General features: G+C 47.2%; 1 protein-coding gene across 4 annotated transcripts in view; it reads right to left on the reverse strand.

The window, feature by feature from the left end:
• Nucleotides 1-426: 426 nt before the first annotated feature.
• Nucleotides 427-27849, reverse strand: part of KLHL18 (kelch like family member 18) — a 55969-nt gene continuing 28546 nt past the window's right edge. For 2 of the 4 annotated variants that reach the window (XM_055343502.1, XM_055343504.1), the window contains 9 exons: nt 21870-22000; nt 19231-19371; nt 14790-14988; nt 12854-13014; nt 11502-11638; nt 9826-10063; nt 6357-6461; nt 4764-4875; nt 427-3630 (listed from right to left, as the gene is read on the reverse strand). In XM_055343502.1, coding sequence (XP_055199477.1) covers nt 3244-3630; nt 4764-4875; nt 6357-6461; nt 9826-10063; nt 11502-11638; nt 12854-13014; nt 14790-14988; nt 19231-19371; nt 21870-22000 — 1611 coding nt within the window. In that variant the 3' untranslated portion in view covers nt 427-3243. The remainder of the gene's footprint in view (nt 3631-4763; nt 4876-6356; nt 6462-9825; nt 10064-11501; nt 11639-12853; nt 13015-14789; nt 14989-19230; nt 19372-21869; nt 22001-27849) is intronic. The other 2 variants (XM_055343503.1, XM_055343505.1) reach the window with 2 other exon arrangements.

Here is a 27849-nt window from a genome sequence, read left to right on the forward strand (position 1 = left end):
CTGAGGAGGGACCTATGAGTGAACGTGTGGTTTAAGAGTTTGCTAGTGACTTTTATGTGCACCAAAGTTAAGCACCTCTGGCCAAGAGTTTTAAAAAGGTGCTGGATATTTTGGTTCGAGACAGTCAACAGGCCAGCCACATTCCATCAGGGGACTTGTGTTTTATGGCACTGAGTGAAGAAACGGGGAAATCTACGAGTGCTGATCTGAACAGCAGTAAGTATATAACATGCGTTATTTTTCACCCGAATCCATGCTTATAAAATACACACACGCCTCTCCAAAGACTGCTTTTGCTATATATCTGGCTCTTCTCTTATTTTCACAGGAATATTTTTACTTTGTCCAATGTAGTTTTTCACTGAAATGCAATAAAAATGATTTACTTCTAATATTTAAAAAATAAGACAAGAATGAACAAGAAGGTATTAGGAGTGTACTCTTTATTTCTCTTTGGTTTTTTTTTTTTTTTTTTAACACAAAAGACATGCCTTCTATAAATAAAAGGAATAAGATTTGCTGGGAGACAATGAAGGGGGGGGAGCAGAATTTCTACCCACTCCTATCTCTGTGGCTGAGTCAAAAGGCTGGTCTTCAGCTCCCATCCTGGCTTTGATCTCAGGTGAAATGTGGAAGACAAGGCTCTGTATGTTATCTGGGAAGGGGAAATGCCCAAGGACAGTGATGCCACAGTCCCATGCTCAGAGCTGGGCTAGATTCCTAGGTCCACTGAGCACGGCATCTCTCCCACCTGCTGGTTACACCCTTTTCACGATATCCTGGGGTGATGACTTCTCTTCATGGGCTCCTGGAAAGGCTCCAACACCAAAGAGCCAGCCCAGCCATTTGCAAACATCCCCTCAGACTGAGGAGCTGACTGCTGAAGAGTGTGAAAATGTTGGGTGTTGGCTCCCTTGTGCTCAGAGCCCACCCAGATCAAAACACCGGCCTCAGGTGCAGCAGTGTAACTTCTGCACCAGGAGGTGGGAGTGGAGTTAGGAAGGTTAATACAAGAGCAGAAGATCATGGGGAAATGACCTATCAGCCTCAATGGCAAAATGTATGCCACTGTCCTGAGGACCTGGAAAGCCCACTTGTTAGCCCACTGACTGATCCTTAACCCCTTCACAATCTGGGCTGGCGAGGTCTGCTTCTAGTTCACAAAAGGGGTTATAACAAGATGGGTACTGACACACTCCTCTCTAGCAGGAAACATAGACCTACCCACTGCCTTCTGAGTCTACCTCTGTAGGCAAACCAAGAGGGAGGGAGAAATGCTGGGGCTAAGCTATATCAGGTTGTTGGGGCTTTCAAAATAAAAACATCATTTTCAAGTGCTTGCAGCAGAGGCCCAGCTCCTAAGTGGCCTAAGGTACTTCCCTCTGGATACATGGCGATTGCACACACTCATAAACCTTGTAGTGCCGGGGTGGGAAAGATGTCTCAGGCTCCACACTGGGCCTTTCTGAACACGCTTCCAGGCCACCCCAGGCAGGCAGCAAGGGACAGGAGACCAGCCAGGTGGAGAATGGGGCCCTCAGACCCAGTCTTGCAATTAAAGGGACTGCATCCTTTTTTAGTCTGTACTGGAAGCATTTTAGAAAACCAGATTTTGGCAGCAGCAGTTGACAGACAGCCCCACTGCCCAGTGCACTGGTAACAGAAGTGTCCTCCTGTTCGGGTCCTGCTGTGCGACATTGAGGTCCCGTCCAGGGAGGAGGAGGAAGGAGCATGGAGTCTCTTCAAGAGGTCATTTGCTGAGATCAGAGGAAGAAATATAAAATTGGTTCTTTGCAGCAGCAAGAGATTCTTTAGGCCTTTAGCTCTTTGCTATAAAGTCAGCTTTGCTTGAATGTAAAGGTCCACCTTGCTGGTTGGTCTGCCAAGGGCTGGAGGGAGGCCAGGCCCCTGGAATTGGCGAGTGGATGGAGAAGCAGTAGACTGGCAGGGTAGACGAGGTTACTGGACCAAGCCAGCCATGGCTGGTGGAAGGACCAAGTCCCTGGTTAGGTTCTAGAGGTACAAATGGTCAATGTGCCCTAGAAGCATCACAACAAGGAAAATGATCCAAGAATGATAGATGGGCGAGAATCTGGCCAGACCTGCTATCTTCCTTGCTGGTCGAATGAGGAATGAAAGTGGGGGCGGGAAATATGAGTGAACACCATGGTGGCCATGGGAGGTAACCCAGGGGCACCTCGAGCCTCCGGCAACCGGCTGGGAACTCCCACCTAGAAGAGCGGCTGGCCGTAATTCAGCCCACTCGCTAAACCTACGGTTAAAAAAAGTCCTCTGATGGTGGGTGTGAATAGAAACCCCGTGAGCACCTTGCCAGAGGACCAGTCAAGAGCACACTGATCCCAGACACGAGAGGGCTCAGAGGCGACCCCGAGTGCTGTGCGAGGTCTCAGGACCCTGGGACCCGAACATGGGAGCGGACGCCACCTTTTTTGTGGTGGGCAGTTTTCCACTGAAACACATCATCGCCTTTAATGTCTTTTAACAGTTTCTTCTCCCAAAGAATGTTCCCTTAAAAAAAAAAAAAAAGTACTTTTCTTTCCAGTTTTCTTTCAAGTGTTTGTTTCCATTTCTTCTGGTTTCTTTCAAGTATCTTTTTTTCCCCCTCTGCTGTTACTCCTCAACAAGATGAAAAAACCTCGCTGAAATCCCAAAACTCCAGAGGAAAATCTTCTGTTCTCCCTGATTACCTAGCAATGAGGACTAAGTCCTCTGTGCTCCCAGATGGAAGAGGGAGGTGCTTGTACGCAACCTGCACATAGCTGTGGCTGCACCACCACAGGCAACCAAGACACCCCCATCTGTATCCTAGCTTCCAACAGGCTCAGCACTACAGCCACCCCACTGCAGACAGGCCACAACATGCATGGCTGGAGAACAGCGGGTGAGGAGGAGCGTCTGATGGCAGGCCTTCTGCAAGTGGCAGGTGGGAGCTGGACTTGGATGGAGCCTGTGGACGTGTGGACCAGCAAAGCAGTCCCATGGTCACCAGCTGCGGAACCAAGAGGGGCTCTGTTCCACGTGGTGCACCTTGGTGACCTGGGCATGAAGGTCCCAAGGGCAGCACAGAGAGGGAGGATGTAAGCACCTGGAAAGGCTGCACCTCCAGTGAGCTCACATTCACCCCATCCTCTGGTCTATCACCTCTCCCAAGAGGGCCTGTCCCCCGAAGGGAGTGCCTATGTTTGTACCAGATCCCTACCCCACCACATCCCCCTCTCCGCCTTAGATGGTGAGGAGCGGGATGCAGCCCACACCGACCCCACCCTCGTGACATGCCATGGGGGCCATGAATGTCCAGCGGTCCGTCTCCGGGTCATACATCTCTACTGAGCTGAGGTTTGATTGTCCATCATAGCCCCCCACGGCATAGAGACGCCCACAGCTGGCCACCAGGGAGACGCGACTCCGGCGTGTGAGCATGGGGACGATCAGACACCACTGGTCCGCCACAGAACTGTACACCTCAGCGATACTGAGGAAGCCAGAGCCATCGTAGCCCCCACAAACAAACATCTTGCTTCCCAAGGAGGCGGCTCCATGCCGACAGCGCTTGTTGAGCATGCCAGCTGCTGGGTGCCAGGTGGCCGTGTGGTGGTTATAGTGCTCCACCTGCATCAGGGAGAGAACCAGGGAGAGAGGGGCACAGATCCAGGCGTCAGAGCCAAAGCTCAGTCCATGGGGGGGGGAGCCTCTTGGGGCATAGTGACCCACGTGGTGGCAGAGTCCAGTGAAAGGCCAGCGTGTGCTCTGGCTGCAATGCCCAGTCCCCTCAACTGTACACCTGCTCTTGGGCTTATAGAGAGAGATCTCCTGCTCTGACCCCTCCTATTTTACATCTCAGGAAACAGGGTGTGGCCAAGGATGCACTGCTGTGTAGGAACAGAGCCAGGAGGAGAACAGGGTCTCCTGAAATTTGTCCAGAGTGCATTCCATCACAGCACTGACTCACTTCACGGATCTACTACTAGATGGCAGTTAAAGGTTTTTTTGTTTGTTTTTTCCTTACAGAATAAATGCAATTTCAAACAATGTATCCAGAATATAACTCTTTGCAAATTTACATTGTCTATAATTGAGCTTATTGTGAATAGGATTTAGCCAGCTCTCAGGCAGGATTCAGTGGAGAATTGAACGGGGGGTGGGGGTGGTGGCATGGCTAGCCTCTACCTCTCCTTTGTGCACACTGGCTCCATTCTTGGAAGAATCTCAGAGCACGTGGCAGATGGCCTGAAACCTCACTAGATGATGCTTTGCCCAGCTATAGCAAGGCTGAAGTTTCTTCCAAAGAACTGCCTTTCAAAATTATACTCAAAGGTGGGGGGGGCGCCTGGGTGGCTCAGTTGGTTGAGTCCAACTCTTAATTTTGGCTCAGGGCATGATCTTAGGGTTGTGATATTGAGCCTTGTGTCAAGGATCTATGCTCAGCAGGGAGTCTGCTTCTCTCCTTTTCTCTTTCCCTCTGCCCCTCTCCCCAAAATAAATGTATCTTTAAAAATAAATTATTCTGGGCAGCCCCGGTGGCGCAGCGGTTTAGCGCCGCCTGCAGCCCAGGGTGTGATCCTGGAGACCCTGGATCGAGTCCCACGTCAGGCTCTCTGTATGATGCCTGCTTCTCCCTCTGTCTGTGTCTCTGCCTCTCTCTCTGTCTCTATGAATAAATAAATAAAATCTTTAAAAAAAAATAAATTATTCTCAAAGATGGAAGGAGTGAGTGCCCTTAGCCCAGGGGAGCCCAGACTCACACTGTTGAAGATCTGCAGACCGTCGTGGCCGCCCGACACATATATCCTGCCCTCAAACACCGTCACCCCAGCAGCGCTGCGACTTGAGCTCATTGGGGTCACCACCGTCCACCTTCAGGAGAGAGCCAGATGAGGGGAGCCATGAGATTTAGTGTTGCTGTCCTCCCAGGACAGCTCACTAGGGTTGGGGCAAATGGAGTAGCATTTCCTCTCACACTGGACTACCTCCCCACTTCTGTAGGCACTCAAAATTAGCATGTCCCACACCAGGCCCCTCTCTTATAGAAGTGCTCCTCCCCTGCACTGCCCAGTCTTGTTAATGGGACCACTAACCATCTAGTCCTACTTAGATTGTTTACATGCTTCTCTCCCCCCTCATCCTCAACATTCCTGTGGTCACCAAGTTCCCAGTGATCTGTATTCTAGTCATTGCTTGTTCCTATCCCCACTATTGCTGCCCCAGCTCTGGCCTCTTCCTGGGACAACCTATCGCAGGCTCCGTATGGGCAGCCTGGCTTATATACTGACCCCATGCAGCACGCCCCTCGGGTGGCTCCTCACGGGTTCCTCAAGGCAGTCTGAGTTCCCTATGCAGTTATCTCTCAGGCCTCACTTCACTTTTACATCCTGCCATGTGCCACCCATGCTGGGTCCTCATCCACATCGAGCACTTTCCTTCCTCTGGACCTCTCCTCTTGCTGTCCCCCTGCCTATAATGCTCATCTACTGCTATCCACAATGGGTCTGCTCTCAGAGGTCATCCCTGCCACCCTGCCTCTCCCTGCCAGCCATGGTAAAGATGAAGGTGCTCCCCACCCTTCACCCAAGAGCTCCAGAGAGGTCTCCAGGATAGGATAATCACGATAATCAGTCTGCCCCAGCAGACTGGCTGCTGCTTAAGGATCTTAGACACCCAGCTTAATACACAGTAAGCTGGTGAAGTGAATGGAATATTGGCTGAAAAGCATTCTGATGAATCCATTCAACTAACTGGCTTATGAGAAGATTCAAATACCGAAATGAAAAATTCAGGCTAACCTTGCCAACTCTTTTCCAAAGAGTATATTCCACAAAATAAGATGGTGACAGGCATTATGTAAGATGAAATTAAACAGATGTCTTTACTACAGAATTTTTCAATCTTTAAAATGTTACTATGTTTTATGAAAAGATTAAGCATTCTAGTGATACAGACATCAATGTCTTCCAAGTTTATCTGACCAGGTAACATTTTTTGCTTCTCTGAATCACGTCCTACCCAAATCATACCTATCTTACTTTGGAAAGTGTTGTTCACTTCTTTCTCACCCCCTTTCACCTGCATTTTCATTAAAATGGGCTGATTTAACAAAGAGGTGCAGATCATTAAATAAACATCTCCAACAACCTAGGCAGACCATTTGTTTTTAAAATGTATTCAATCCTTCATTCATTTAACCAAAAGTTATTAAATACCTATTATATGCAAGGTACCAGAGAAGCTGAAATGGTAAGATATTCCCATCCTTGAGAAGCTTAAATCAAAAACTGCATAATTCTTCAAACTCTCTGTTTAACCAGTTCCAGTTTTCCCAGGGGAGCTGGAGTCCTTACTTGTCTGTCTCAGGTGAGTAGGTCTCCACAGAGTTGAGAGAAGAGTTGCCATCATAGCCCCCACAGACGTAGATCTGCCCATCCAGCACGACTGTCCCCATGGCACTGAAAAAGACAGAGCTGTCATGCAGAAGGGCCTCAGACATCCTGGGCCAGCCTTTCACACTCCCTGGGAGATCCACCTAACCACCAACTGCCTCTTTCTAGAGCAGACCCAAACCCCATGTGCTTGATTAAGTGCAAAATTGAGGGGGAAGCAGCTGCCCTGCAGGGGCCCTTGCTGGGGTCCCTTCTCAACCCTGGATGTGTCTGAAAGGCTTACCTTCCACCCTGCTGTGTTCAATCAAGGTCTAGTTACATTTAAGGCCCAGGCCTCTTTCTTCTGCTCAAAAAGCCAACCTGGACCCCTCAGCAAGAATCTAGCCCTCCTGGCCCCACGCTGCTGGAGTAGCTCCTTTACCACACCACTGTATGGTCACTCATTCACCCCTCAGATCCCATGAGGCACTCAGGAGGCTTGCTGTCCCAGGCCCTAGATTCACAGTGCTGACCAAGTCAAAGCTCCTGCCCACAGGTGCTTATTCTGGCACCTGGGGTTATGGGAAGCCATCTGTCACCTCTTAATAAGTGGGGACCTCCTGGAAGACAGGGGTCTTCCTCTGTGTGATTCTGACAGTGCTTAGTGCAGTGCTTTGTACAGGAAAGGCCTTCAATATGTGTTTGTTGCGTTAGCCTGATTTTCCTATTTAGTTCCCTGTGAAGTTTGACAGATGTCTTTTCATGACAGATATGGCCATGGCAGCCTCTACTTTTGTCTCAGTGGGTGACACTCTGCTCCCATTGTGCACTGATGACATGTGGCATGTACTCTATGCTTTGCCATTTGTCCCCCACCTCACCACACCCTACAAGGAAGTAGCATGATCTTCATTGTACAAATGAGCGGCCACAGCTGGGGAGGTTGGGCCTTCTCCGGGCTGCCCAGTGAAAGGCATGCCTCGGATTTAAATGAGACAAGCCCATTCCCATGCTGCCCACCATGCCCCACTCTCCTCAGATCAGAGACCCAGTGGTCTGGCATAATCATAAAATCTTCTGTTCTATACAATGCCTTGTGAGAAATTAAACATGAGTGCGAAGCTGGCCAATTCACTGTTTTCAAATCTGATGCCGGAGAAGATTAAGAATGAATCTGGGTGGCTGAGAAACAGGAAAATAAAATATATCAAGTTTACTGCCATCTTTCAAATGTACACAGCAAATCAAACTGATCCACGCAATGTCCCTTTGAGGGACACTGTAACAGATTCCCCCAAACCTGCCCAAAACAAGAAAAGACTTTTGCCTCAGGCAAGGACTGTGGGAAGACCACAAATACACTAGATGTGTCACTATCCTTCCAGAAGAGGACAGAAGTAACAACACAGGAATTCAACAACAACATGAGAGGTGTCATAAACTGAGCAATATTAACTATCAATCAAGTGGTAGAGGCCACTGTGAAGAGGGAAGAGGACTGGAACGGTCCACCAGAGGAAACACTGTGGAACACTGCAGGCGAGGGGAAGGATGACGGCAGAAAGGAGGTTGTCACCAACAGGCAAGACAAGAAAGCCGTGTGGGACGGCAGGAGAAAGAAGACTCAGAACATTTTTAGGCAGCCTATAATTTAAAAGGGATATAATGGAGCTGGGTCCATGCTACTAATAACAGGGCATTAACCACAGTCAGGGAAGGGGATGCCCAGAGGACTTTCCTCCCACACAACACTCCAAACTCTGTGACATCAAAGCAAGCAAGCTGCCCAGAGCAGACACACAAACAAGAGCAACTGATTGTAGTGAAAGCAAAAAAGGCACTCATGGCTGGGGAAACAGAGCAATGAATCACTCAAGGCCAGAAGGCTGGTAGGCACCTGAGAAGCAGAAAAGGGAAGCCCCAAGGTAGGGAAAGGGAGAGGAAGGAACCACAAGAGTGTTAGCTCAGGGCCTTCGGAGGAGCAGATGGCTTATACAAATTTTCTTTTTCCCAAATGAACCCATTTTGACCCTTTGTGAACCTGGTCTTGTTGGTACAAAGGCAGATTTCTCCGGGCTTGAGGCCACACACTAACACTACAGAACATGGTACATATGTCTCTGGGCCTGACACTTCTTTGTGGCAAAGGTCACTCTGATTCTTCTTCCTTACCACACATGCAGTCTCTTGATCTTACACACAGAAAACCCAAGGCGGGGCCAGATAAAGAGGTCTGTAGGGCAAATGTATAAACCACAGAATTTACAAAGCTGAGAAGCCCTTAGAGAACATCTGCCCCGGTGGCTTTCAAACTACCCCTTTCGAAAATAATTCATGTAACTTTCTCCCTAACGTTGGGCATCTGTCAGGGAAGCTCAATTCATGAGAAAGAAATGCAGAAGTATTCTGGTTATATGGGTAGGGACTACTTCCTCTCCTGTCAGTCCCGGAAGAGAAAGCTGAGTACCTCTTGAAACCACTGATTCAGGGTGGCCCCACTGAGGGCAGAAGAACAGAAGAACCTGTCTAGTTATCCCTCCTCCACAGCTCAGCCGTGCACATGCTCCACACATGCCTGGTGTAAGGGAAGAGGCCGCCCTCCCCTTGAGCACTAAGGTGGTGGGATAGAGGTGCTACTCGGATGCTCTCTACTCTTCAGGAAATTGGAGCAGGCAAGTGATGGAGGAGACAAATATCCAGAGTGTCTTAAGAGATACAAACTTGGGGGATTCCCTGGGTGGCTCAGCAGTTTAGTGCCTGCCTTCAGCCCAGGGTGTGATCCTGGAGTCCCGGGATCGGGTCCTGCGTCAGGCTCCCTGCATGGAGCCTACTTTTGCTTGTGTCTCTGCCTCTCTCTCTGTGTCTCTCATGAATAAATAAATAAAATCTTAAAAAAAAAAAAAAAGAGATATAAACTTGGTCTACCTAGGTGCTCACACCTGGCGGGGGCAAGTGGGTAGCCCTGAAGTGAAATGCATTGCTATGGCTCACATACTCCCAGGGTGGCAGAAGCACCCGTGTGGCAGAGATCTAGGGGGTAGCAGGGGGAAGAGAGTATAAAGGACGATACCTCTCCCGTCCTTTTATCACTAATAAAGTTAAATCCTCCATATTATTCAAGTTTCAACCTCTTCCCTGAAATCTTTCAGATGTTTCCATCAAGTTTTTTTCCCTTCTTGAATCTTCCATAACATACACTTTCGGTCCTTATCTGACACACTTAAATAATACAACTTCCACACATCTCTGCCTCATCTCCCCAAGCTCCTCAGAGTACAGGGCAGGGATTTTACTTTGAGGAGAATAAGGCTAGCTCCTGGGATGTGCTGGCAGTGGCTGGCCTGGCGGCAGGAAACTCTCAGGCCAGCTCGGGCTTTATTTTATTATTATATTATATTATTATTATGTGCCCTGCTTGTCTAGCACAGCGCTACCTTCTCTTGCACAATACCTTCTCTTGCTATTCATGCTCCTCACTCTGGTCCATGTGTCCATCTCTGGGTTGTAGACTTCCACGGTGCTCAGCCGGAGCTGGCCATCATACCCCCCGATGGCATAGAGAAGCCCATTTACCACAGCCACACCAACGCGGCTGCGGGCCGTTGTCATTGGATGGCACTTCTCCCAGCGATTGGCGATGGGGTCAAACACTTCCACCACATTCAGGGAATCACCTGCATAAAAATTTGCTACTCAAATTAAAACAAATGAGACCATGTGTTTAGATCACAGCTGTTGGGCATTGATTACATGGAATGTTTGACTTGACTCTAACGGTTCTTCCCACAGAAATACTCAAGCCAGATGGGCCCACTAAGACACCTCAGCCGTGCTAACCTCAAACCTAATTCTTCAAGGAAAATAAGAATCAGACAGGAAGCACGTACTTTCTAGAGAGGACAGTTTTATTATTATTATTATTATTATTTTTAGAGAGGACAGTTTTAAACTGCAGCGAGGTATTCCGCCTGCTTGAGGCCAAAGTGGAAGGGAGATGGACATACTACTTCCCCAGTGCAGGAGAGATGCCCAGAGAGAAGGGCATGGGTTCCCCTGCTGACTTTCACTTACTAGCATGCGACCCTGAGCAAGGTGCTTTGTATCCCCATCTCCTGTTCTCACGTGTGAAATGGAGATCATCTCTATGGCAGGGATGTTGTCACGATTAAAGGACAGAATAGGCAATGCACCTATCTTACATAGTTCTAGAACACACTAAGTGCTGAATACATAGTAGTTATAGTAGCCAGGAATGATGATTCCAACCTTACCATTTACAACAGGGTCTTTTTTTTTTTTTTTAATCAAATAAAATAATCCCCCCTCCCTGTCTTATTCTACTGTGGGGCACCTCACACCTACCACACTCCAGCATTTACTAGTTGAGGACTTCTCTCTTCCAGAACACATGGTTAACAGACATATGGTAAACAGACTGACACCCACCTGTCATTAACCTTCAATTAAAAACAAAACTCCCCAGGACTGCCCACCATCTGCACCCCTCCATGAGCCTAGGCTGTCACTGAGCAGAGGTCTGGTCTTTACATGGGAGATGCCACCTCCCTTTGCCTCTGTGCTGCAAAGATTTAGGAGCCCACACTCCCCTTCCTATGAAATCTCCACTGCCCTGCAGTGGTGCCTTGGGTGGGCAGGAGGGCCAGGGGCCTCAGGAGTTTGCCTGAAAACTTGGCTGGATGAGAGCTGCCAGTAACACACCAGCTCTAAAGCATGTGTGCACTGCATGGGAGGCAGCAGGTAGAGAGAAAGCATTATTACATATTACAGATGGTGGCAGACCCTGTGTATTTGCAGAATTTTCCTTCTCATGGTGACTGACTCACAGTCTAATCCCAGAGATCCATATGACCAAATGTGATTAGCCTGGTAAAAAAAAGAGATGGGTCTCTGCATTCTATCCAGGGCTGGTATTTAGCTGATATTCTGATTTGATGGTATTCATACCTGCTGTGCTTTCACTGCATAACATTAACATAACTGCATAATCTAAAAGCTGCATAAAATCAAGAAGGACCCGTGTGATGACACACAAAGGAGGGGAACCAGAGGGCCAAGCCAGGTTTTTTGGTGCAAGACAGGGCCCTGCAAGGGGGAGCTGCAAGATACCTGCTGAATTGAGGCCCCCCACGGCATAGATAAGGCCTGTGATGGACGTGCAGCAGCGAGGCCGAGTTCTGAAAGCTGGCAGGTGGGGCCGGCGCTCTGGCATGAGATGATAGTCCTTTGCTTCATCTACCAGGTCCCTGGAATAAGGTGCAGGATGTTATGACAAGAGGTATTTCCCCCATGTGGTCTATATTTGTATTTCCAAGCCTAGTTGCCCCACCCCCAACTGGAGGGGAAACCTGGGAGAAGAAGCCTTCTGGAAGGTTTGGTCTTGAACCCAAGTGAGTCCAGGGGGAACCACACACAGCTACTGAAACATGCTCAAAATCGGAGGGGCGGGATGAGCAGCACCCACCTCAGCTAATGTAATCGGAACAAGCATCTTCTAACAGGCACACAGCTGGCAGAAGAAGAGCAGGGTAGGGGCTACAAGAGCTGGCATTGGAAAGGGTCAATAAGCAGGCTGCATCCTGTCACCACTGAACTACTGAGACCCAGCTCTTCCTTCCTATCCCTATTGCTTGCACCCTGCAATGTGCCATTTCTCACCTACACTGGTAGCAGAAGCCAACTGCTCCTGATGGATTTCTCTGCCTCCAGTCCTGCCTCTCCATTCCACCCTCCACACTATAGCCCACGCTAAGAACCTTCAAGAGCTACCCATGGCCTACAGAATAAAGTTCAAATTCAACAGCATACTTGAGAGTGCTTGTCACGGGGCCCCACCTGCTGGCAGCCACACCTCCACTCCCTCCTGCCACACACCTTCATACCAATTGCACACAGCCACTGGCTTCCTCTGAACCCGCTGTGAATATGACAAGCCGTTTGGAGGAAGGTGAACATTTTCCTTTGCTGCTCTACTTTTATAATGATCCTCTTATATGGCTACTGCCTTCTGAGCTGTTTTGGGAGCTCTGCTGCACCATGTCATCACCGATTTACCCTGCATAAAAGTTTCACGTGCTGGTAAACATGCCCCCTGTTGCCCATCACTGTAGACAGGTCCAAGCCCATCTGACACCAGAGCACTAATGTTTCTTGGAGAGGATGAGGAGCCCCAGGGAGTCACCACTGAGTCAGTTCCTGGAGATGCTAGGAAATCCTCAGGGAGCATAGAGAAGGAAGCCCCTTCTGCCTTGATGCTCCCTCCTGGCACATTTCTTTGACTGAGGGTTCAGACTTGGGCTCTTCCAGGCTCTAGACGAGGAAGGCAGAGCAGGTGCTGTGAATTAGGGCTGACAACTCCAAATCCTTCCTCCCCTGAGCTGGACACAAATAGCTTTGGTGGCCAAGTTCTCTTCTCTGCCCAGACCCCCCGCAGTATCCTGTGCAGGCTGGCCCTCGCTCACCTGCACTTGTGGCAGCAACGCACCAGGTCATCCTGCTGCACACGGTCTGACAGGAACTGGGGTCGGCATAGGGGCAGGCGGATGTTGGACAGCAGCTCAGGCAGGCAGGGCCCCCTCTGCTCCCGGTCATATCTGACCCAGGCCAACGCAGCTTCAAAGACCTGCCATGGTACAAAGTTCAACCTGTGTAGTCACTCCTCTCTCCCAGGGGCGACATCCCCAGGCCCCCCAGTCTCTTTGGGCCCATCCATCTTTCCTCCTACTTGTCTCCTGAAGTCACTGCTTTCTACTTCCCCAAGCTGCCCCATTTGGCCCAGTCTTTTGAAAGGCAAGCCTCAGTGACTGTAACAGCTTCCTGGCTTTTATTCTGTCTTCCTAAAGAAAAGTTGCCAATGGTTCCTTACTCCTTTCTGCATCTCACCTCAGTGGCCTCCACCCTCTGTTTTCCCAGGCTGGCTGGTTCTCTGTTCACACTGTCCCCTTTACCTCGAAGGCCCCTCTTCTCCTCCTCTTTGTCTAAACTCACCCCACCCCATCCCGACTTTCCTTAAGGCCGGGTTCCAGATGAATGTTTTCCGAGCTTTCCCTAACAGCTCCAGCCACAGGGGTATGTCCCTCTAAAACCCTGACCAAATGTATCAGTGATGACTGAGCTGCACCAGGTTGAACTCATTGGTGGAAGAGCTTGGGACAGGGCTTGCTCTTGGGATGGGGTTCTTCCCTGCACATCATAGCACCCACACTGCCACACTCAGGGCCCACTTTTCTACTGCTCTTTGGACATTAGGGAAACAAGCTGAGTTGGGACTAACCTCCCAACAGCTTGCCTCTTGGAGTCTCGGGCTCCTAACCAGAGTTTTGTGACAGGCCAGGATTCCACACTGCAAACATCCCAAGGTGCTCTGCCTGGGGTTTTGGTCCCATCTTTTTTTTATCTATTCTTTTTAGTAATTTCTACACCTAATGTGGGGTTCAAACTCACAACCCTGAGATCAAGAGTCACCTGCTCCTCTGACTGAGCCAGCCAACCACCCCCTGGCAGGTCTATTCTAAATTTTTGACTGCTGATTTCATCAGGGCCTGCTTTCCACCAAGCCCTCTTCCTTTCCCTGGCATATCTATTTCCTCTCCTGCTCCCAGAGGGATGGCTCATGCCGTTTCATCTCTCCTCACATTTCTCACCCTCCTCCTAATTCTCATTCTCAGCTAAGAAAATAGAAACATGTCAGAAGAGAACATCAACAGAATTGGCCAGCATCTCCCTTCCCACCCTGGCCTCCCTGTACTCCTCCTGTGCGGGTGGATGGGCATGGCTGGTGCTCCCAGCAGGGACACCCCTTGTGACCTTGACTCAGTCTCTTCTCATTTACTCCAGGGACATGTGCCAGCAGCCATTCTCCCTTTCCTCCTGCATCACCAACTCTTCCATCTCTTCTGGAAAATTCCCACTAGGAGTCAAATGTACTGCCATTTCTCTCACCTTCAAAAACCAACCAACCAACCCTTCCCAACTTCATATTCAATACTAGAAATAACCCGAACATTTATGAATAAGGGGTGTGATGCTGATAAAATCAATTGAATGTTAGACACTAAAATGGATACAAAGCAGGTGCCTGGGTGGCTCAGTTGGTTAAGTGTCTGCCTTTGCTCAGGTCATGATCCCAGAGTCCTGGGATCAAGCACCGCATAGGGGCTCCCTGCTCAGTGGGGAGCTTCTCCTTCACCCTCTGTCACTCCCCCTGCTTGTGCTGTCTCTCTCTCTAATAAATAAATAAAATCTTAAAAAAAAAATAAAATGAATACAAAGTTCTTATGAAAAATGCACGTAGTATAATGAAGCAAAGCTGCACACGTATCATGGTCTTTGTGAAAGAAATATTAATAGAAAACAAAGATTAGAAAGAACAGCAGATGGCTACCACACTCTACAGACCTGCTCCTCTGACTTCACATTAAGCTCATCCCGAGACACCAGCTCCAGCACGTCTTCCAAGGGCAGGGCCAGGAACTCTTCTGACATGGACACATCCACGAAGTGCTGGTGAATGAAGCTGTTGGCTGCGTCGTAAAGCACGGCACACATCATTGTCTCAGCAAACTGGCGGACACCCAGGCAATTTTTTGGGTGAAGACTTTTGGCATGAGAAAAGATGAAAAGAAAAAAATGTAGAGGAAGTAAGTATGTTATCTTTGGTCATTCTCAGGTTAGTGCTGGGGAAAGCTACAGAATGGAGAAAACCCAGCTTTGCTCTTGGCTTGGCTGCAAACTCACTGCATGATCCCAGACGCGCTGCTTAGGGACTCAACGACAAAGGTTTAAAATGAAGACAGTTTATCCTCAGAGGTCCCTGCCTCTTGGGCCTATGGCTCAGTGCATCTAAGTGGAATGAGCTTTCTGGGAAGTCCTAGGAAACAGCTCTGAGGACAGAAGCATAGAACACGTGCTAGAAAACTTGTTTGCTTGCCTTCAGCCATTGACATTCCTGGTGGGACATCTACCTGGTCCCTAGGAGGGCACTGAAGTTGTAGAATGAGAGTTTAAACCATGCGGAGATGACTTCTTAACATCAGGACCTTACACTTCTTTTTTAAACAGTAAAAAGCTCTGAGTCTAATTGTTCAGACACCCAGGAATGACGGCAACTAGCTACCACTTGCTCAGTGTCCAGTACTTTGCCAGGCCAGGATCTTTTCAACAGCACTGCAAAGCAGTCATTACTTCCATTTTTATTTTTATTTATTTTTAAAAAAGATTTATTTATTTATTCATTTATTTATTTATTTATTTATTTGAGAGAGAGAGAGAGAGAGAGAGAGAGAGGCAGAGACACAGGCAGAGGGAGAAGCAGGCTCCATGCTGGGAGCCCGACGTGGGATTCGATCCTGGGACTCCAGGATCGCGCCCTGGGCCAAAGGCAGGCACCAAACCGCTGAGCCACCCAGGGATCCCCTACTTCCATTTTTAGATGGAAAACTGAGGCTCAGAGAAATGAAGCAATGTGCTCACAGCCCTCTACAAGCAAGTGGTGGTGCCAAGACTGAACCCTGTGTGTGTTCCCATTACCCAGAGGCAGATCGGCCCTCGCTGGGGCCCTCTGAGTAAATCAGGCCCTGCATCGCACCAGGTGAGGCAGGAGGGTTCCTCGGGTGTCTGTAACAGTCTCACCTGGAAAAAGGTGAGGAAAACAGCTATCCAGCTCCTACAGCTGTAGCCATGTGTAAGCAAGAATGTAACAAAAGCACTCAGCATGATGCCTGGCATGAAGTTGGTTGCTGTCTTAATTTTTATCACAGGTTTTTTTTTTTTTTTTTTTTTTTTACTATTACTGCATCTGACAAAATCTCAGGTGAGCCCAATGTGGTTCTGAAATCTTGGCGACAGCAGGAGATCCTGGGGATGGGGCTTTTCTTATTTTGATTTTGTGACTGATACTCCTTGGAGGGAGAGGGTATTTATCAGATGGAAACTGCCTAGGTTTTACTAGAATGCTTGCTTTCTTTCCCATGCTGTGTTGCTTAAAGTTACAGGTAGAGTTATACTCACTAGCCATTGTCCCCCCCCCCCCCCCCCCAGCAGCACAGCCGAAGGGCAGAGTCTCTCAGGAGCCTGGCTTTGGGATAATCTAAATTCCACAAGTTGTTGCTTCCCTTCTAGCCTGAACTGGCTTTGTCCATTGCCTTGGAGACCTACATGCATTTCCACTAAGGACAGGGAAGCATGAGCACCAACAATGAGGCAAGGCAGCGTGGCCAGTGAGGAACACCAGGCTCAAGGTCAGAATGCCAGCTCAGTTCTCAAATACCACCTTCTTCCTGGAGCATTTACAATGACCGAATAAGATTTGTTAAAAGGCCTCTACGTACATGTGGCAGTGAGGAGGCTACACCTTCCCTGAGCTTCTACACCTGGTGCCTCAGTGATACTGATTGCTGTGACATCAACTCAAGAGGAGTCAGTGCCATGGACTGGGAATTAGACAGAAGCCAAAGACATGGGAAAGGATGATCAATATGTGTGTGCCTGGCACACACTTCCACCCGCTCCCTCTCAGGTTAGGACTCCTATACCTCACCTTTGGCCATCTTTCACTGGCATGGAATAACAAGGAGGGCAAAACACACCTTCAAGCGAACTGGGCTTTTGCATAGAAGAGGATGGGATATGGGAAGGCTGCTTGTGAGGCAACTGGTGAGGAAGGAGAAGGGAGAGCTGCCATGCAGGAGAGGGCCCCATTTAGGAACAGGAGGAAGAGGGAAAATGAACCCAAAGAGCAGAGACAGACACACAGCTGTAGCCACTCCCCAATGGGCAACCACCTTTCTTGCCAGCACAGCTGGACTCTATGCAAGGAGGCCATAGAGAAGATGTAATGCTTTATCAGAGGCAGGAAGCAGTGACTTGAATTAAATAAGTTACTGACTTGGTTCATGGATGCATCCAATGTTCTGATTCAATTCTGAGAGAAGAGTTTTGGAAAATACACAGTGCCAGTGCTCACCTAAAAACAAGGAAGCCCATACATCTGAAGGCTGGAAAGGGGCCACAAGAAAAAAAAAATCAACCCCTACCTCATGGAAAACTGACAGCTTTACAACTTCTCTGTGCTCTGGAAAATTATGTCTTTTCCACTACTGCTCAGAATGGGTTCTCTCAAGTCATTAGTGATCACACCTTGAAAATCAAGGGTCCATATGCTTGTCTTCAAATATGGGTAAGTGGGCAGGGAGCAGGTGGGACGCCCTAACACTCTGCAGCCAGGCTCAAGGAGAAGCCACCCCAAGGAATAGAGGCAGTGATGGTAACTACTGGAATGAAAACAGAAAGCAGGTCAAGCCTCCGGGGCCTGTGGGAAGGTATAAAGACAGGTATCTGGTGTGAAGTGAGGCTTCAGAAGGGATTTTGCAGGACTGCATGGAAAAATGTTAAGGAAAGACTCATAATATCAGGCTTTGTGTTAGTATGTCTTCCTAAAATGTCATTGGTGCATGTAAAAACTCCACAGGTCTAAAAATCACTCTTCCAAGCATCTTTTGGATGAGAACTGCTTTGAAACAGTATTGAGAATGATGACCTCAAAAGCCCCTAGGTGGAGCTGTTGTCCCCTTGTGAGAGTGGCCAACTTAATTCTTTCCAGAATGCCTACTTAATCATTCTGGGCTCTGTGGGGAGAGAGAGATAAACCGAGTCTGGTCTGTGTCCTTAAGCGGCTCACAAATGAGGAGGAAAGACAGTGCGCCTCATACCCGCCACACACATCCCTCCAGCCTGACCAGAAGGCATCCCAGGGCAGGGTCAAACCAGGCTCTGCGACTACACTGTCATTATGTGGCCTTCATCTATAAAACCTGAAACAGGACCACCTGCCTCACAATGAAACCACTCACCCTGCACCCAGCAAAGAGTGCCCTGTGTGCTGAACATCATTATCATGGTTATTAAGACTAGCTGCACTCACAGCAGTCATCAGTGATGTCCATGATCATCATAGGGGCAGGATGGGGAGAGCAGGTGGGGTCCAGAGAGGTGCTGAGTGAAGTGGATTGGTGGGACAGGAATGGGAGAGGGAGAGGTCACTCTAAAAGGCAATGAGGTTCAGGAGAGCAGATTTGAGATGGGAAAGAATGCTGGTCTTCAGGCCACGGACCTTGTGATCACAGTAGCTCAGGTGGAGGCCAGGCCTTGGAGAGTACCACAGACAAAGACTATGTGGAGCCCTGCACATTATAACCTGCACCCCCAAGTCCCAAGTGGGTAACAGGCAGCTTTTACATTATGGCTAGGAGTTCTTCCTCTTGAGGGGGAGAAAGAGCCTTGTTATCTGCTCAGTCATCAATAAGTCATTGCTGAATGCCAGACCTAGGGAGGGATATACTTCATGGTCCTTACCCTAAGACAGAATACAGTGATTGCTTCTAGGAGACTAAAGGGGAAAGAGCATTCCAGGAGCTGAAATTTGGGAAGGAGGGCCCTAAAGAGCTAAAGGAAAAAGAAGTCAAGACATCAAGGCAGGAGAAGGATCTACACAAGATGGAGACAGGCTATGGAATAGTGAGGCAGCATGGAATCTGTTGGTTTGGTGAGAACAGTCAGCTAAATCAGTAACTGGTCAAACTGGAAGACAAGAAGAAGAGGTACATGTCAGGCCAGGAGAGAACACAGGTATGGGTCCATGAATACGTTCCTCAAAGGTTCACTCCCAAAAACCTGGCCACTGCTTGACCACAATTTGAAGAAAGGTAATTTCTGCAGAGTCAGCCCCCTAGCTCACTCCCTTCATAAAACTCTGTGTGCCCGAAAGACTGAGCAAACTGGGAGGGGGTTCCATGAATGACAGCGGCGCACGCCCTATCACGGGCCAGGTTCATGGCCTCACCGTTCTCGGAGGAACGTGCAGCAGGCGTCCTTGATGCTCTGCAGCTGCAGGAAGCTCGCCCCCATCAGCAGTGACTGCACGTTCTGCTGGTCAATGGCAAGGTGGCCGTTGTAGGCAAAGTTGATAAGAGCCTCCAGGGCGCTAGAGAAAGGAGGAAAGATTTGCTTCAGAGACTGGCCCTCACTGAGTTGACACACTTACCTGGGGAATGCTCTAAAACCCATTTAGCCCATACCTTTCAAGAATCTGAGAGGAATAATGACTTCACCAGAGGCGAAGACTCATTCTACTTCTTAAGCTGTCTTTATTGCCCAAATAATTTTATTATAGAAAATTCTAAAAAGAGAAAGCAAGTACCCACAATCTCACTACTGAATGAGCCAAACAGTGGTTACTTTTGAGGGTTCACTTTCTTCCTATTTTCCTGCATGCATAAATAGTATGGAAATAATCACAAAATACTTATCAAGTCCTTTCCTATGTTGCTATAATGTCGTCATGTTTATCATTTTTAGGGGTTGCTATAAAGTATTTTAACACATAAATATGCTATAATTTATTTCCTTTATTGGTAGACCTAATAACTAATAATATCTTATTGCCTTCATAAATAATGTTTTTATTATTTTGAGGGGATATATTTCTAGAATGAGATGCCGACAAATTTTTCTGCCTTAAAATTCTGGGAAAGGCACTCCACCAGGAAAGAACTACAAGTTCCATCTCAGGGCTGTATGTGGTCTGGCCCCTCTCCGGCTCTCTGACCTTGTCATCTTCCATTTTTAGCCCTTGCTCTATCCCAACATGCCAAACACATTCTCACCGCAGGGCCTTTGCACTGCCTGCTCCCTCTGTTTGGAGGGCTCTGACACCAGACAGCTCACTCTCACTTTGATTATGGTCTTGGCTCAAACGTCACCTCATCACAGACACCTTCCCTGATCACCCTGAACAGCAAAGACCCCCACCATCACTCACTTTACTTTTCTTGCATCACTTTTACTTGCCTCCCTTATTGTGCATGTGTGCAGTTATTGCCAGATCCCCCCAACTAGAAAGTTGGCACAATTAGAGGCACAGTTTTCTCGGGGCTATATCTCAGTGCTTACAGTAGCACACATGACAGGTGTCCAGTCTACTTCTGCTAAATGAAGCACTTGAACTGTGCATGGCGAGGAGCATAGCTCCTTCAGATACAGACCTCAGAGAAGAGCGTGTACAACTGCCCTTGCAGACCCACTTCTGTGTCTTTCCTTATAAGTAGCTGGCCTTGGAGTGGGTATATAAATCCTCTCCATGTGCTGGGGCAGATCACTTTCAATCATCCAGAGGGTACTACAGTTTCTTGGCTCCTTTACCCCTAGTTTCCACCACTATGACATTAAGAAGGTAAGCAACAGATGACAGGTTATTGGCTGATGTTTTAGAGTCACTGGTTTATTGTTTCTCCTCTAACAAGAATGTCATTGCTCCGAATCACCCTGTGTGTCTTGTTTGCTACTGCATTCCCAGACTTCAGAACAGTGCCACGCACATAGTAGGTGCACAGTGGAGCCTTGCATATAGCCTATGTTATAAACATACAGCCTCAGTTCATAGACTTGCAGCAAAATCAAACACAGAATCAGTCATATAAACATCCTTCTCCTTTTCAAAGCCCAAAAAGGCATACTATGAAATATGTTTATATAAAGTCTTCATACAGTAATCAGGAAAGTATTTCCATGAAGAGGGTTCAGTAGTAAGCGACTCTACATGTCAGGACAACTTTAAGTAAATACCTAAATGACATGATTTCAGTGGTTATGGTACTCCCTCTTGCCCCTAACATTCATCTAGAGCAAAATTTCTTAGTCTTGGCAGGACTAATATTTGTGGCCAATAACAATTTGTTAGGGAGGGCTGTCTTGGACGCTGAAAGGCATTTAGGGGGGTAACTTTTGGGCTTGACCTCTTTGGGCTTCCATTTTTCTCAACCATCAAATAACCACGATTTTGCCATCTTCTGAGTCTGTGTTGTCCCATATATATATAGTAGCCACCAGCCACACATGGCTATTTGAAATTATTTTTAAATTAAGCAAAATTTAGAATTCAGTTCCTTAGTCCCACCAGCTAAAATTCTGGTGCTCAGCAGCTACATATACATATGGTTAGTGGCTACTATTCTAGAGGGTACAAATACAATGTTTCCATCAGTGCAGGGAGTTCTAACAGACAACACTGTTCTAGATTGATGGGAAGAGCACTGAATGAAGACACTTAGTTGAAAAACTATTTTGCCAGCTATAATGGTTAGCACAGGAAAGTGCATAGAACATTCAACCAGCTTTATACCCAATTCTAATTATAACAAGTATCTTGGATGCTATATCTCAGTGCTTACAGTAGCACACATGACAGGTGTCCTATTAAATGTGGTTCTCTAATAGAGTAAAAACACATCGAAATTGCTCCTTGATTTAACTCTGTCTCAGGCCACCGACTGAGGTTCTAACTGGTTTCCTAATCACCCACTGTGTGCATGGAGCTGTGCGAGAGGCTGTGTCCCACCGTAGGCTCCCCAATGGCGCCACATACAAGGGCTGAAGCTGTGCCTGGGAAGCTATGGACTGAGAGACCTAGGGGAGAAATTGTACCTGGGGTCCATTCCTTGCATTACAATCTCATCCTGCTTGCATTCCATCATGTCATTTGTAAACATAGCGTGGAAGTACGGGATTGAGGCTGCTAAGACGATCCGGTGGGCACTGAATTTGTGGTCCCCAATCTGCAGACAAAGTGAGATACAAAGAGAGACTCTGAGGAATGCCAATACAAAAAACAGCTGGCCAACTGGTCCCTTCCCTGGCTTCAGCCTCTGCCCATCGCACAGGTACTGAAGGCATCCCAGTACATGACAGCTGAGCTTATCACAGAGACCCAGAGATTTTCAATTCCACATACTTAGTTGCGGTAGAAGAATGTAAACAATACATTTTCGTGAGGCATTAAAATGGTTAAAAAAAAAAAAGCCCAAATGCTTCTAGTAGTAGTTTTTACTTATATGGCAGTCTCAGTGCACTGCTCCTAACTCCTCGCCAACTCAGAGACCTGATTTCTTTAACATGTTCTCCTAATCCCAGTTTTATTAAAGGCAGATTAGAAGAGACAAACTGTCCAAGAACCCTGGAACTCCTGATAGTAGGCTCCTCAAGAAGAATACACACACAGTGGCAGGAAGAGATAGGGAGAAACAAGACCAGACTTGAACAGGGGCTCATGTAGGGTGGAAGGACAGAGCAGGGATGGGAGGTAAGGATGGGGGGGGGGTCCTGGGGCAACAACCGGGCTGTGGTAGGCCACATGGAGCCCAGAGCTCCTCTCAGGAAAATGACCCCGGCAGCAACCAGATCAGACAACTGGTACTGTGTACTGGATGGTGCCCTGCAGGGCGCACAGGGCTCAGGCCACACGGGGACAGAGGCCAACTCTCTCCAACTTGTATTGCACCCTCCCGACAGACACATCTTTAGCCTGGGGAGTCCTATAAAGTGCTTTCCAACTATCTGCCAAAAGGATAGTCCTTTTAACAAGCCTTGCCATTTATAGCTTCTAGCCATAAACATTTCCACTTAAGAACTTTCTAGTCTTCGGAAAGAACAAAATAGTCTCCCCATCCCGCCCCCTAAATTCCATTAGTGAAATGCCAGAGCGATCTCACTACCTGATGCTCTTTTCTTTCACATTTATTTAGATATTCTAGTTCAGGTTCTGTCACTTCAGCCTCTTTGCCACTTTAGATTTATTATCTGTAAGCTGTCCTTCAAGATCATACAATCTTTAAAAAAAAAAAAAACTGCTTTAAAAAAAAAAGATCATATAATCTTCCAAATACCAAAGGATTAATGAGGAGTGATTCAGAGGCTGTGAGCTTCTCACCTAATCCATATGTGGCTCTGCTATTGGTGTTGAGGATGGTAAGTGGCTGTGTGCTTTGGGGGTTTTCATACTTAAAAAACATATATATCAGTAAAACATGGAAGTATTTCTTTTCTATTTTTTTAAAGATTTATTTATTTATTTATTCATGACAGACATAGAGAGAGAGAGGCAGAGACACAAGCAGAGGGAGAAGCAGGCTCCATGCTGGGAGCCTGACACGGAACTCGATCCCAGGACTCCAGGATCACACCCTGGGCCAAAGGCAGGCGCTAAACCGCTGAGCCACCCAGGGATCCCAACATGGAAGTATTTCTTAAAGTTGTTCTATAAAGTGTTTTTTTTTTTTTTAAGATTTCATTTTTTATTTATTCATGGAGAGAGAGAGAGAGAGAGAGAGAGAGAGAGAGAGAGAGAAAGGCAGAGGTAGAAGCAGGCTCCATGCAAGGAGCCTGATGTAGGACTCGATTCTGTGACTCCCAGGATCACACCCCGGGCTGCATGCGGCGCCAAACCACTGCGCCACCGGGGCTGCCTATAAAGTTTTTAAACTGGCAGTTTCTGGTTCCCTTATTCCTGCTCTCAAGAGCCATCTCTTTCTTCTGGTACTTATCTCTATCTTTCCTTCTTTTTAAGATTCATTTGATTATTTTAGAGAGAGACAGTGAAGATGAGTGAGTGGGCATGGGGGGAAGGGCAGAGGGACAGAATCCTCAAGCAGACTCCCTGCTGAGTGGGGCACCTGAGGATGCAGGGCTTGATCCCATGATCCTGAGATCAGGACCTGAGCCAACATCAAGAATTGCATTCTTAACCTATTGAGCTACCCAGGCGTCCTATTTTCCACCCTCCTAAGTAATGTGCCTCTAGTAATAGTTCTTGAATTTTCATTTCTAGTCATTACTTATAATATCATGTCTCCCAACAGCCCCCCACAATCCCTGCCTCCTGGCATTCATACCCTTGTGCAGCCCTCTCCCACACTGTCTCAGGACTGGTCTGTGTGGCTGACACAGTACAACAGAAGTGACGGTGTCATCTGAATGCATGCCACATTCATGGCTGGGTCATAAAAAGCACTGTACACTCCTTTTACCATCTCTCCCGGATCACTTCTCTTGGGAGCTGAGTAAAGGAATGACATATCCTGGGGAGAGCTGTACAAAAAGAACTAAGGCTTCTTTCTACCGCTATCTGAATGAGCCTGGGAGAGGAGCCTCCAGCTCCAGTCAAGCCTTCAGATGCCTGCAACCTCATGAGAGATCTCTGAACTGCTTCTGAATTCCTGACCCACAGAAGCTGTGTGATAATAGGTATTTATTATTTTAAGTCACTAAGTTTTAGGGTAATTTGTTAGGCAGCAAAAGAGAACTATTACATTACCTACTTAAGCCCTGTGATGGAAGAGCAGGATTTTGTTCTGACATTCTCTTCACATACAACCCCACTTAGTCTCCCCATCTTTCCAATATAATTATGTCCACTTTTAGTTAAATTAAGAGTTGCATTATTAGGTCTATGTGAATATTACTTGCAGCCAAGCCATGATGTATGCTATGATTACATTTCCTTTCTTACAGAATCACCCCCCCCCCGTGATAACAATAAAGTGTAAAACTCCTTTTAATATGTTCAATCAGGTACCCTAGCAGCTTGCTCCTAGGGTATTCCCTACTGGAACTCTGTCCTCACAGGAATCCCTTTCACTTCACCTACTTTGGAACCCATTTCCTGAAGTCCACTGAGTCCTCTTCCTGATTTATCCCCTTGTTCTGATGAAAAGCATCTTCTAGCAGAGTTGCTTAAGAAAGGGTATTCTATAAACTGTTTTTTGTTTTTGTTTTTTTTTACTCATAGCACTCTGACACCAAATGTGTGGGGTTTTTTTTTTCCCCCTCACACAAACCAATTTTCCAACTCTCCAGACACCAACTGCTATCCTCTAATATACTTCAAACCTGACATGAACTCCCTAGGGCTGGTGCAGGTTAAGGGCTCAGTCCCACAAGACGACCTCTGCTTCAGATGCCAACTGCAAGTCTGGCCCCCTTGTACTTCTGGGCAACTGGCTATAAAGTTGGGGTGGGAGTGGGGGGTGGGAATGTTCCCTACAACCTTCTCCTCAGATGTGATAATTTGCTAAAATGGCTCACTGAACTCAGGGAAAACAATTTACTATTACTGGTTTATCACAAAGGATGCAAAGAACAGCCTGCTGAAGAGGTAGAGAGGGCAAGGTCTAGAAAGGTCCTGAGCACAGGAGCTTCTGTCCCTGGGGAATTGAGGGGTGCCATCTTCCCCACACGTGGCTATGTTCACCAACCTGGAAGCTCCCCAATGGTCAAAGGGTGGGACTGGAAGTTCAAACCCTCTAATCATATGGTTGCCCTCTCTGGCAACCAGCCTCATCCTGAAGCTATCCAGGGGTCCACAGAGAGTCACCTTATTAGCATAAACTCAGGTGTGGTTGAAAGAGGTTTGCTATAAATAACAATGGACACTCCTCTCACTCAGGAAATTCCAAGGGTTTATAAGCTTTTGTGTCAGGAACTAGGAATGGAAGAGCAAATATTATAATAAAGGATGCTCTTATCACCCCTACCACTCAGGAAATTCCAAGGGTTTTAGGAGCTCTGTGCCAGGAACCAGGGAAAAAGACCAAATATGCATTCTTTTTTTTTTTTTTTTAAAGAACTGTATTTTTTTAAAAAAGATTTTATTTATTTGAGAGAGAGAGTGAGTATATGAGAGGTGAGAGGGGCAGAGGGAGAAGCAGGCTCCCCCCTGAGCAGGGAGCCAGATATGAGACTCAATCCCACAACCCTGGGATCATGATCTGAGCTAACGGCAGGGTTTAACTGATGGAGCCACCCAGGTGCCCGCCCAAATTCATATTCTTATTATATCACAATATCATAGGGCATATGCACAAAATGTCTGAAAATGTCTTTATTAGCCTTCAACCTGGGTGATAGTTCAGCTGGCTATAAAATTCTAAGTTGGGAATATTTTTTTTCCTATTAGAATTCTGAAGGTATTGCTCCATTGTCTTCTACTTTTGTCGCTTTTGAGAAATTTAATGCCCTTCTCAACACTAACCCTTAGTACATAACTATTTTCTCTAGAAGCTTTTAGTACTTTCTCTTTATCCTTAGAGTTCTGAACTCTTACAGGGTTACACCTTGGTGTTGGGTCCTTTCATTCATAGTGCTATCTCAATCTACAGACTTTATTTTAGTTCTGGAAATATCTTTCCATTCTATTTCTTTGATAATTTCCTCCTCTCTACTGCCTATTTTTTTCTCTCATGAAATTTCCATGAGTCAGGTGTTAGGTCTCTTGGAATGATCCTGCATTTTTTCACCTGTTCCTCATTCTGCACCTTTCATTTGGTCTTTCTCTTAGGAATCTTCTTCAATTTTATCTTTCAATATTTCTGTGGTTATGTTATTTTTAATTTCCAAAAGGTCTTTCTTGTTTTCTGAAGGTTCCCTGCCCCACTTTTTATTGAAAGAATCTTCTTTTTAAAAAATATTTTTTAAAAAAGATTTTATTTATTTATTCATGAGAGACATAGAGAGAGAGAGGCAGAAGCAGGCTCCATGCATGGAGCCCGACATGGGACTTGATCCTGGGTCTCCAGGATCACGCCCTGGGCCAAAGGTGGCATTAAACAGCTGAGCCACCCAGGCTGCCCAAAAAAAGATTTTATTTATTTATTCATGAGAGACAGGGAGAGAGGGGGAGGGAGAGGGGGAGGGGGAGGGAGAGGGAGAGGGAGAGGGAGGGAGGGAGGGAGGGAGAGAGAGAGGGAGAGGGAGAGAGAGAGAGAGAGGCAGAGACACAGGCAGAGGGAGAAGCAGGCTCCATGCAGGGAGCCCGATGTGGGACTGGATCTCGGGACTCCAGGATCACACCCTGGGCTGAAGGCAGATGCTCAACCGCTAAGCCACCCAGGCGTCCCTTATAGAAAGAATCCTATTCATCTTTCATGAATGCAGTATTTTCTCTAACCTCTCTCAAAATATAGTTACATTTTTTCTTCTCTTTCTCTTCCTCCTCTCCGCTTTTACTGTTTCCTGAGTTCTTTTCCCCCCATTTGGGGAAAAGGGGTTTTGGTCTCTGTATTTTATGCTAGAGGTTTGCTTTAAATGCCTCCTGACACTTGGCTCTCTGCTCATACTTTTAGAAGCTGTTTGAAAGTTCTGTGTGGGGGTGGCTAGGCTCAATAACTTCTGGACTTCTTATCAGGGAGATCAAGTAAGAACCTACCATTTTACTGAGGACTCCTAAAAGAAGTACCTTTAGGACTTTTTCCTCTGGGGCAAACTTTATCAGAGATGGATCTTCCAATCTCTTGCATGAGAGTGCCTGCCTGCAGGTATTCTGAATCTGAGTGAGAGAGGGGGATGGTTCTATCATGCACTGCTTAGACCTTTGCCTTATAGCCCTTATTTTCAGTTTTGCTCCATATTTCATCCCCTCTTCTATGCTTGGTATGCCTCAGGTTCAATATGTAAGACTAAAACTCCTGTCTCCTGGGAGAGTAGAGGAGGAGCTGTAGGCAACTAATTGTTTTTCACACAGACTTTCAACTAATCTTCCTGTTTTCAGTACTTTGCTTCTCCAATTTTGGAACTATTCCAGAGTTCTGCATTACAAATCCTCTTTCTTCCTAATTTCTCCTCCAGCAGGCAC

Source organism: Nyctereutes procyonoides, unplaced genomic scaffold (assembly GCF_905146905.1).
Source record: "Nyctereutes procyonoides isolate TBG_1078 unplaced genomic scaffold, NYPRO_anot_genome, whole genome shotgun sequence".
Taxonomy (NCBI): domain Eukaryota; kingdom Metazoa; phylum Chordata; class Mammalia; order Carnivora; family Canidae; genus Nyctereutes; species Nyctereutes procyonoides.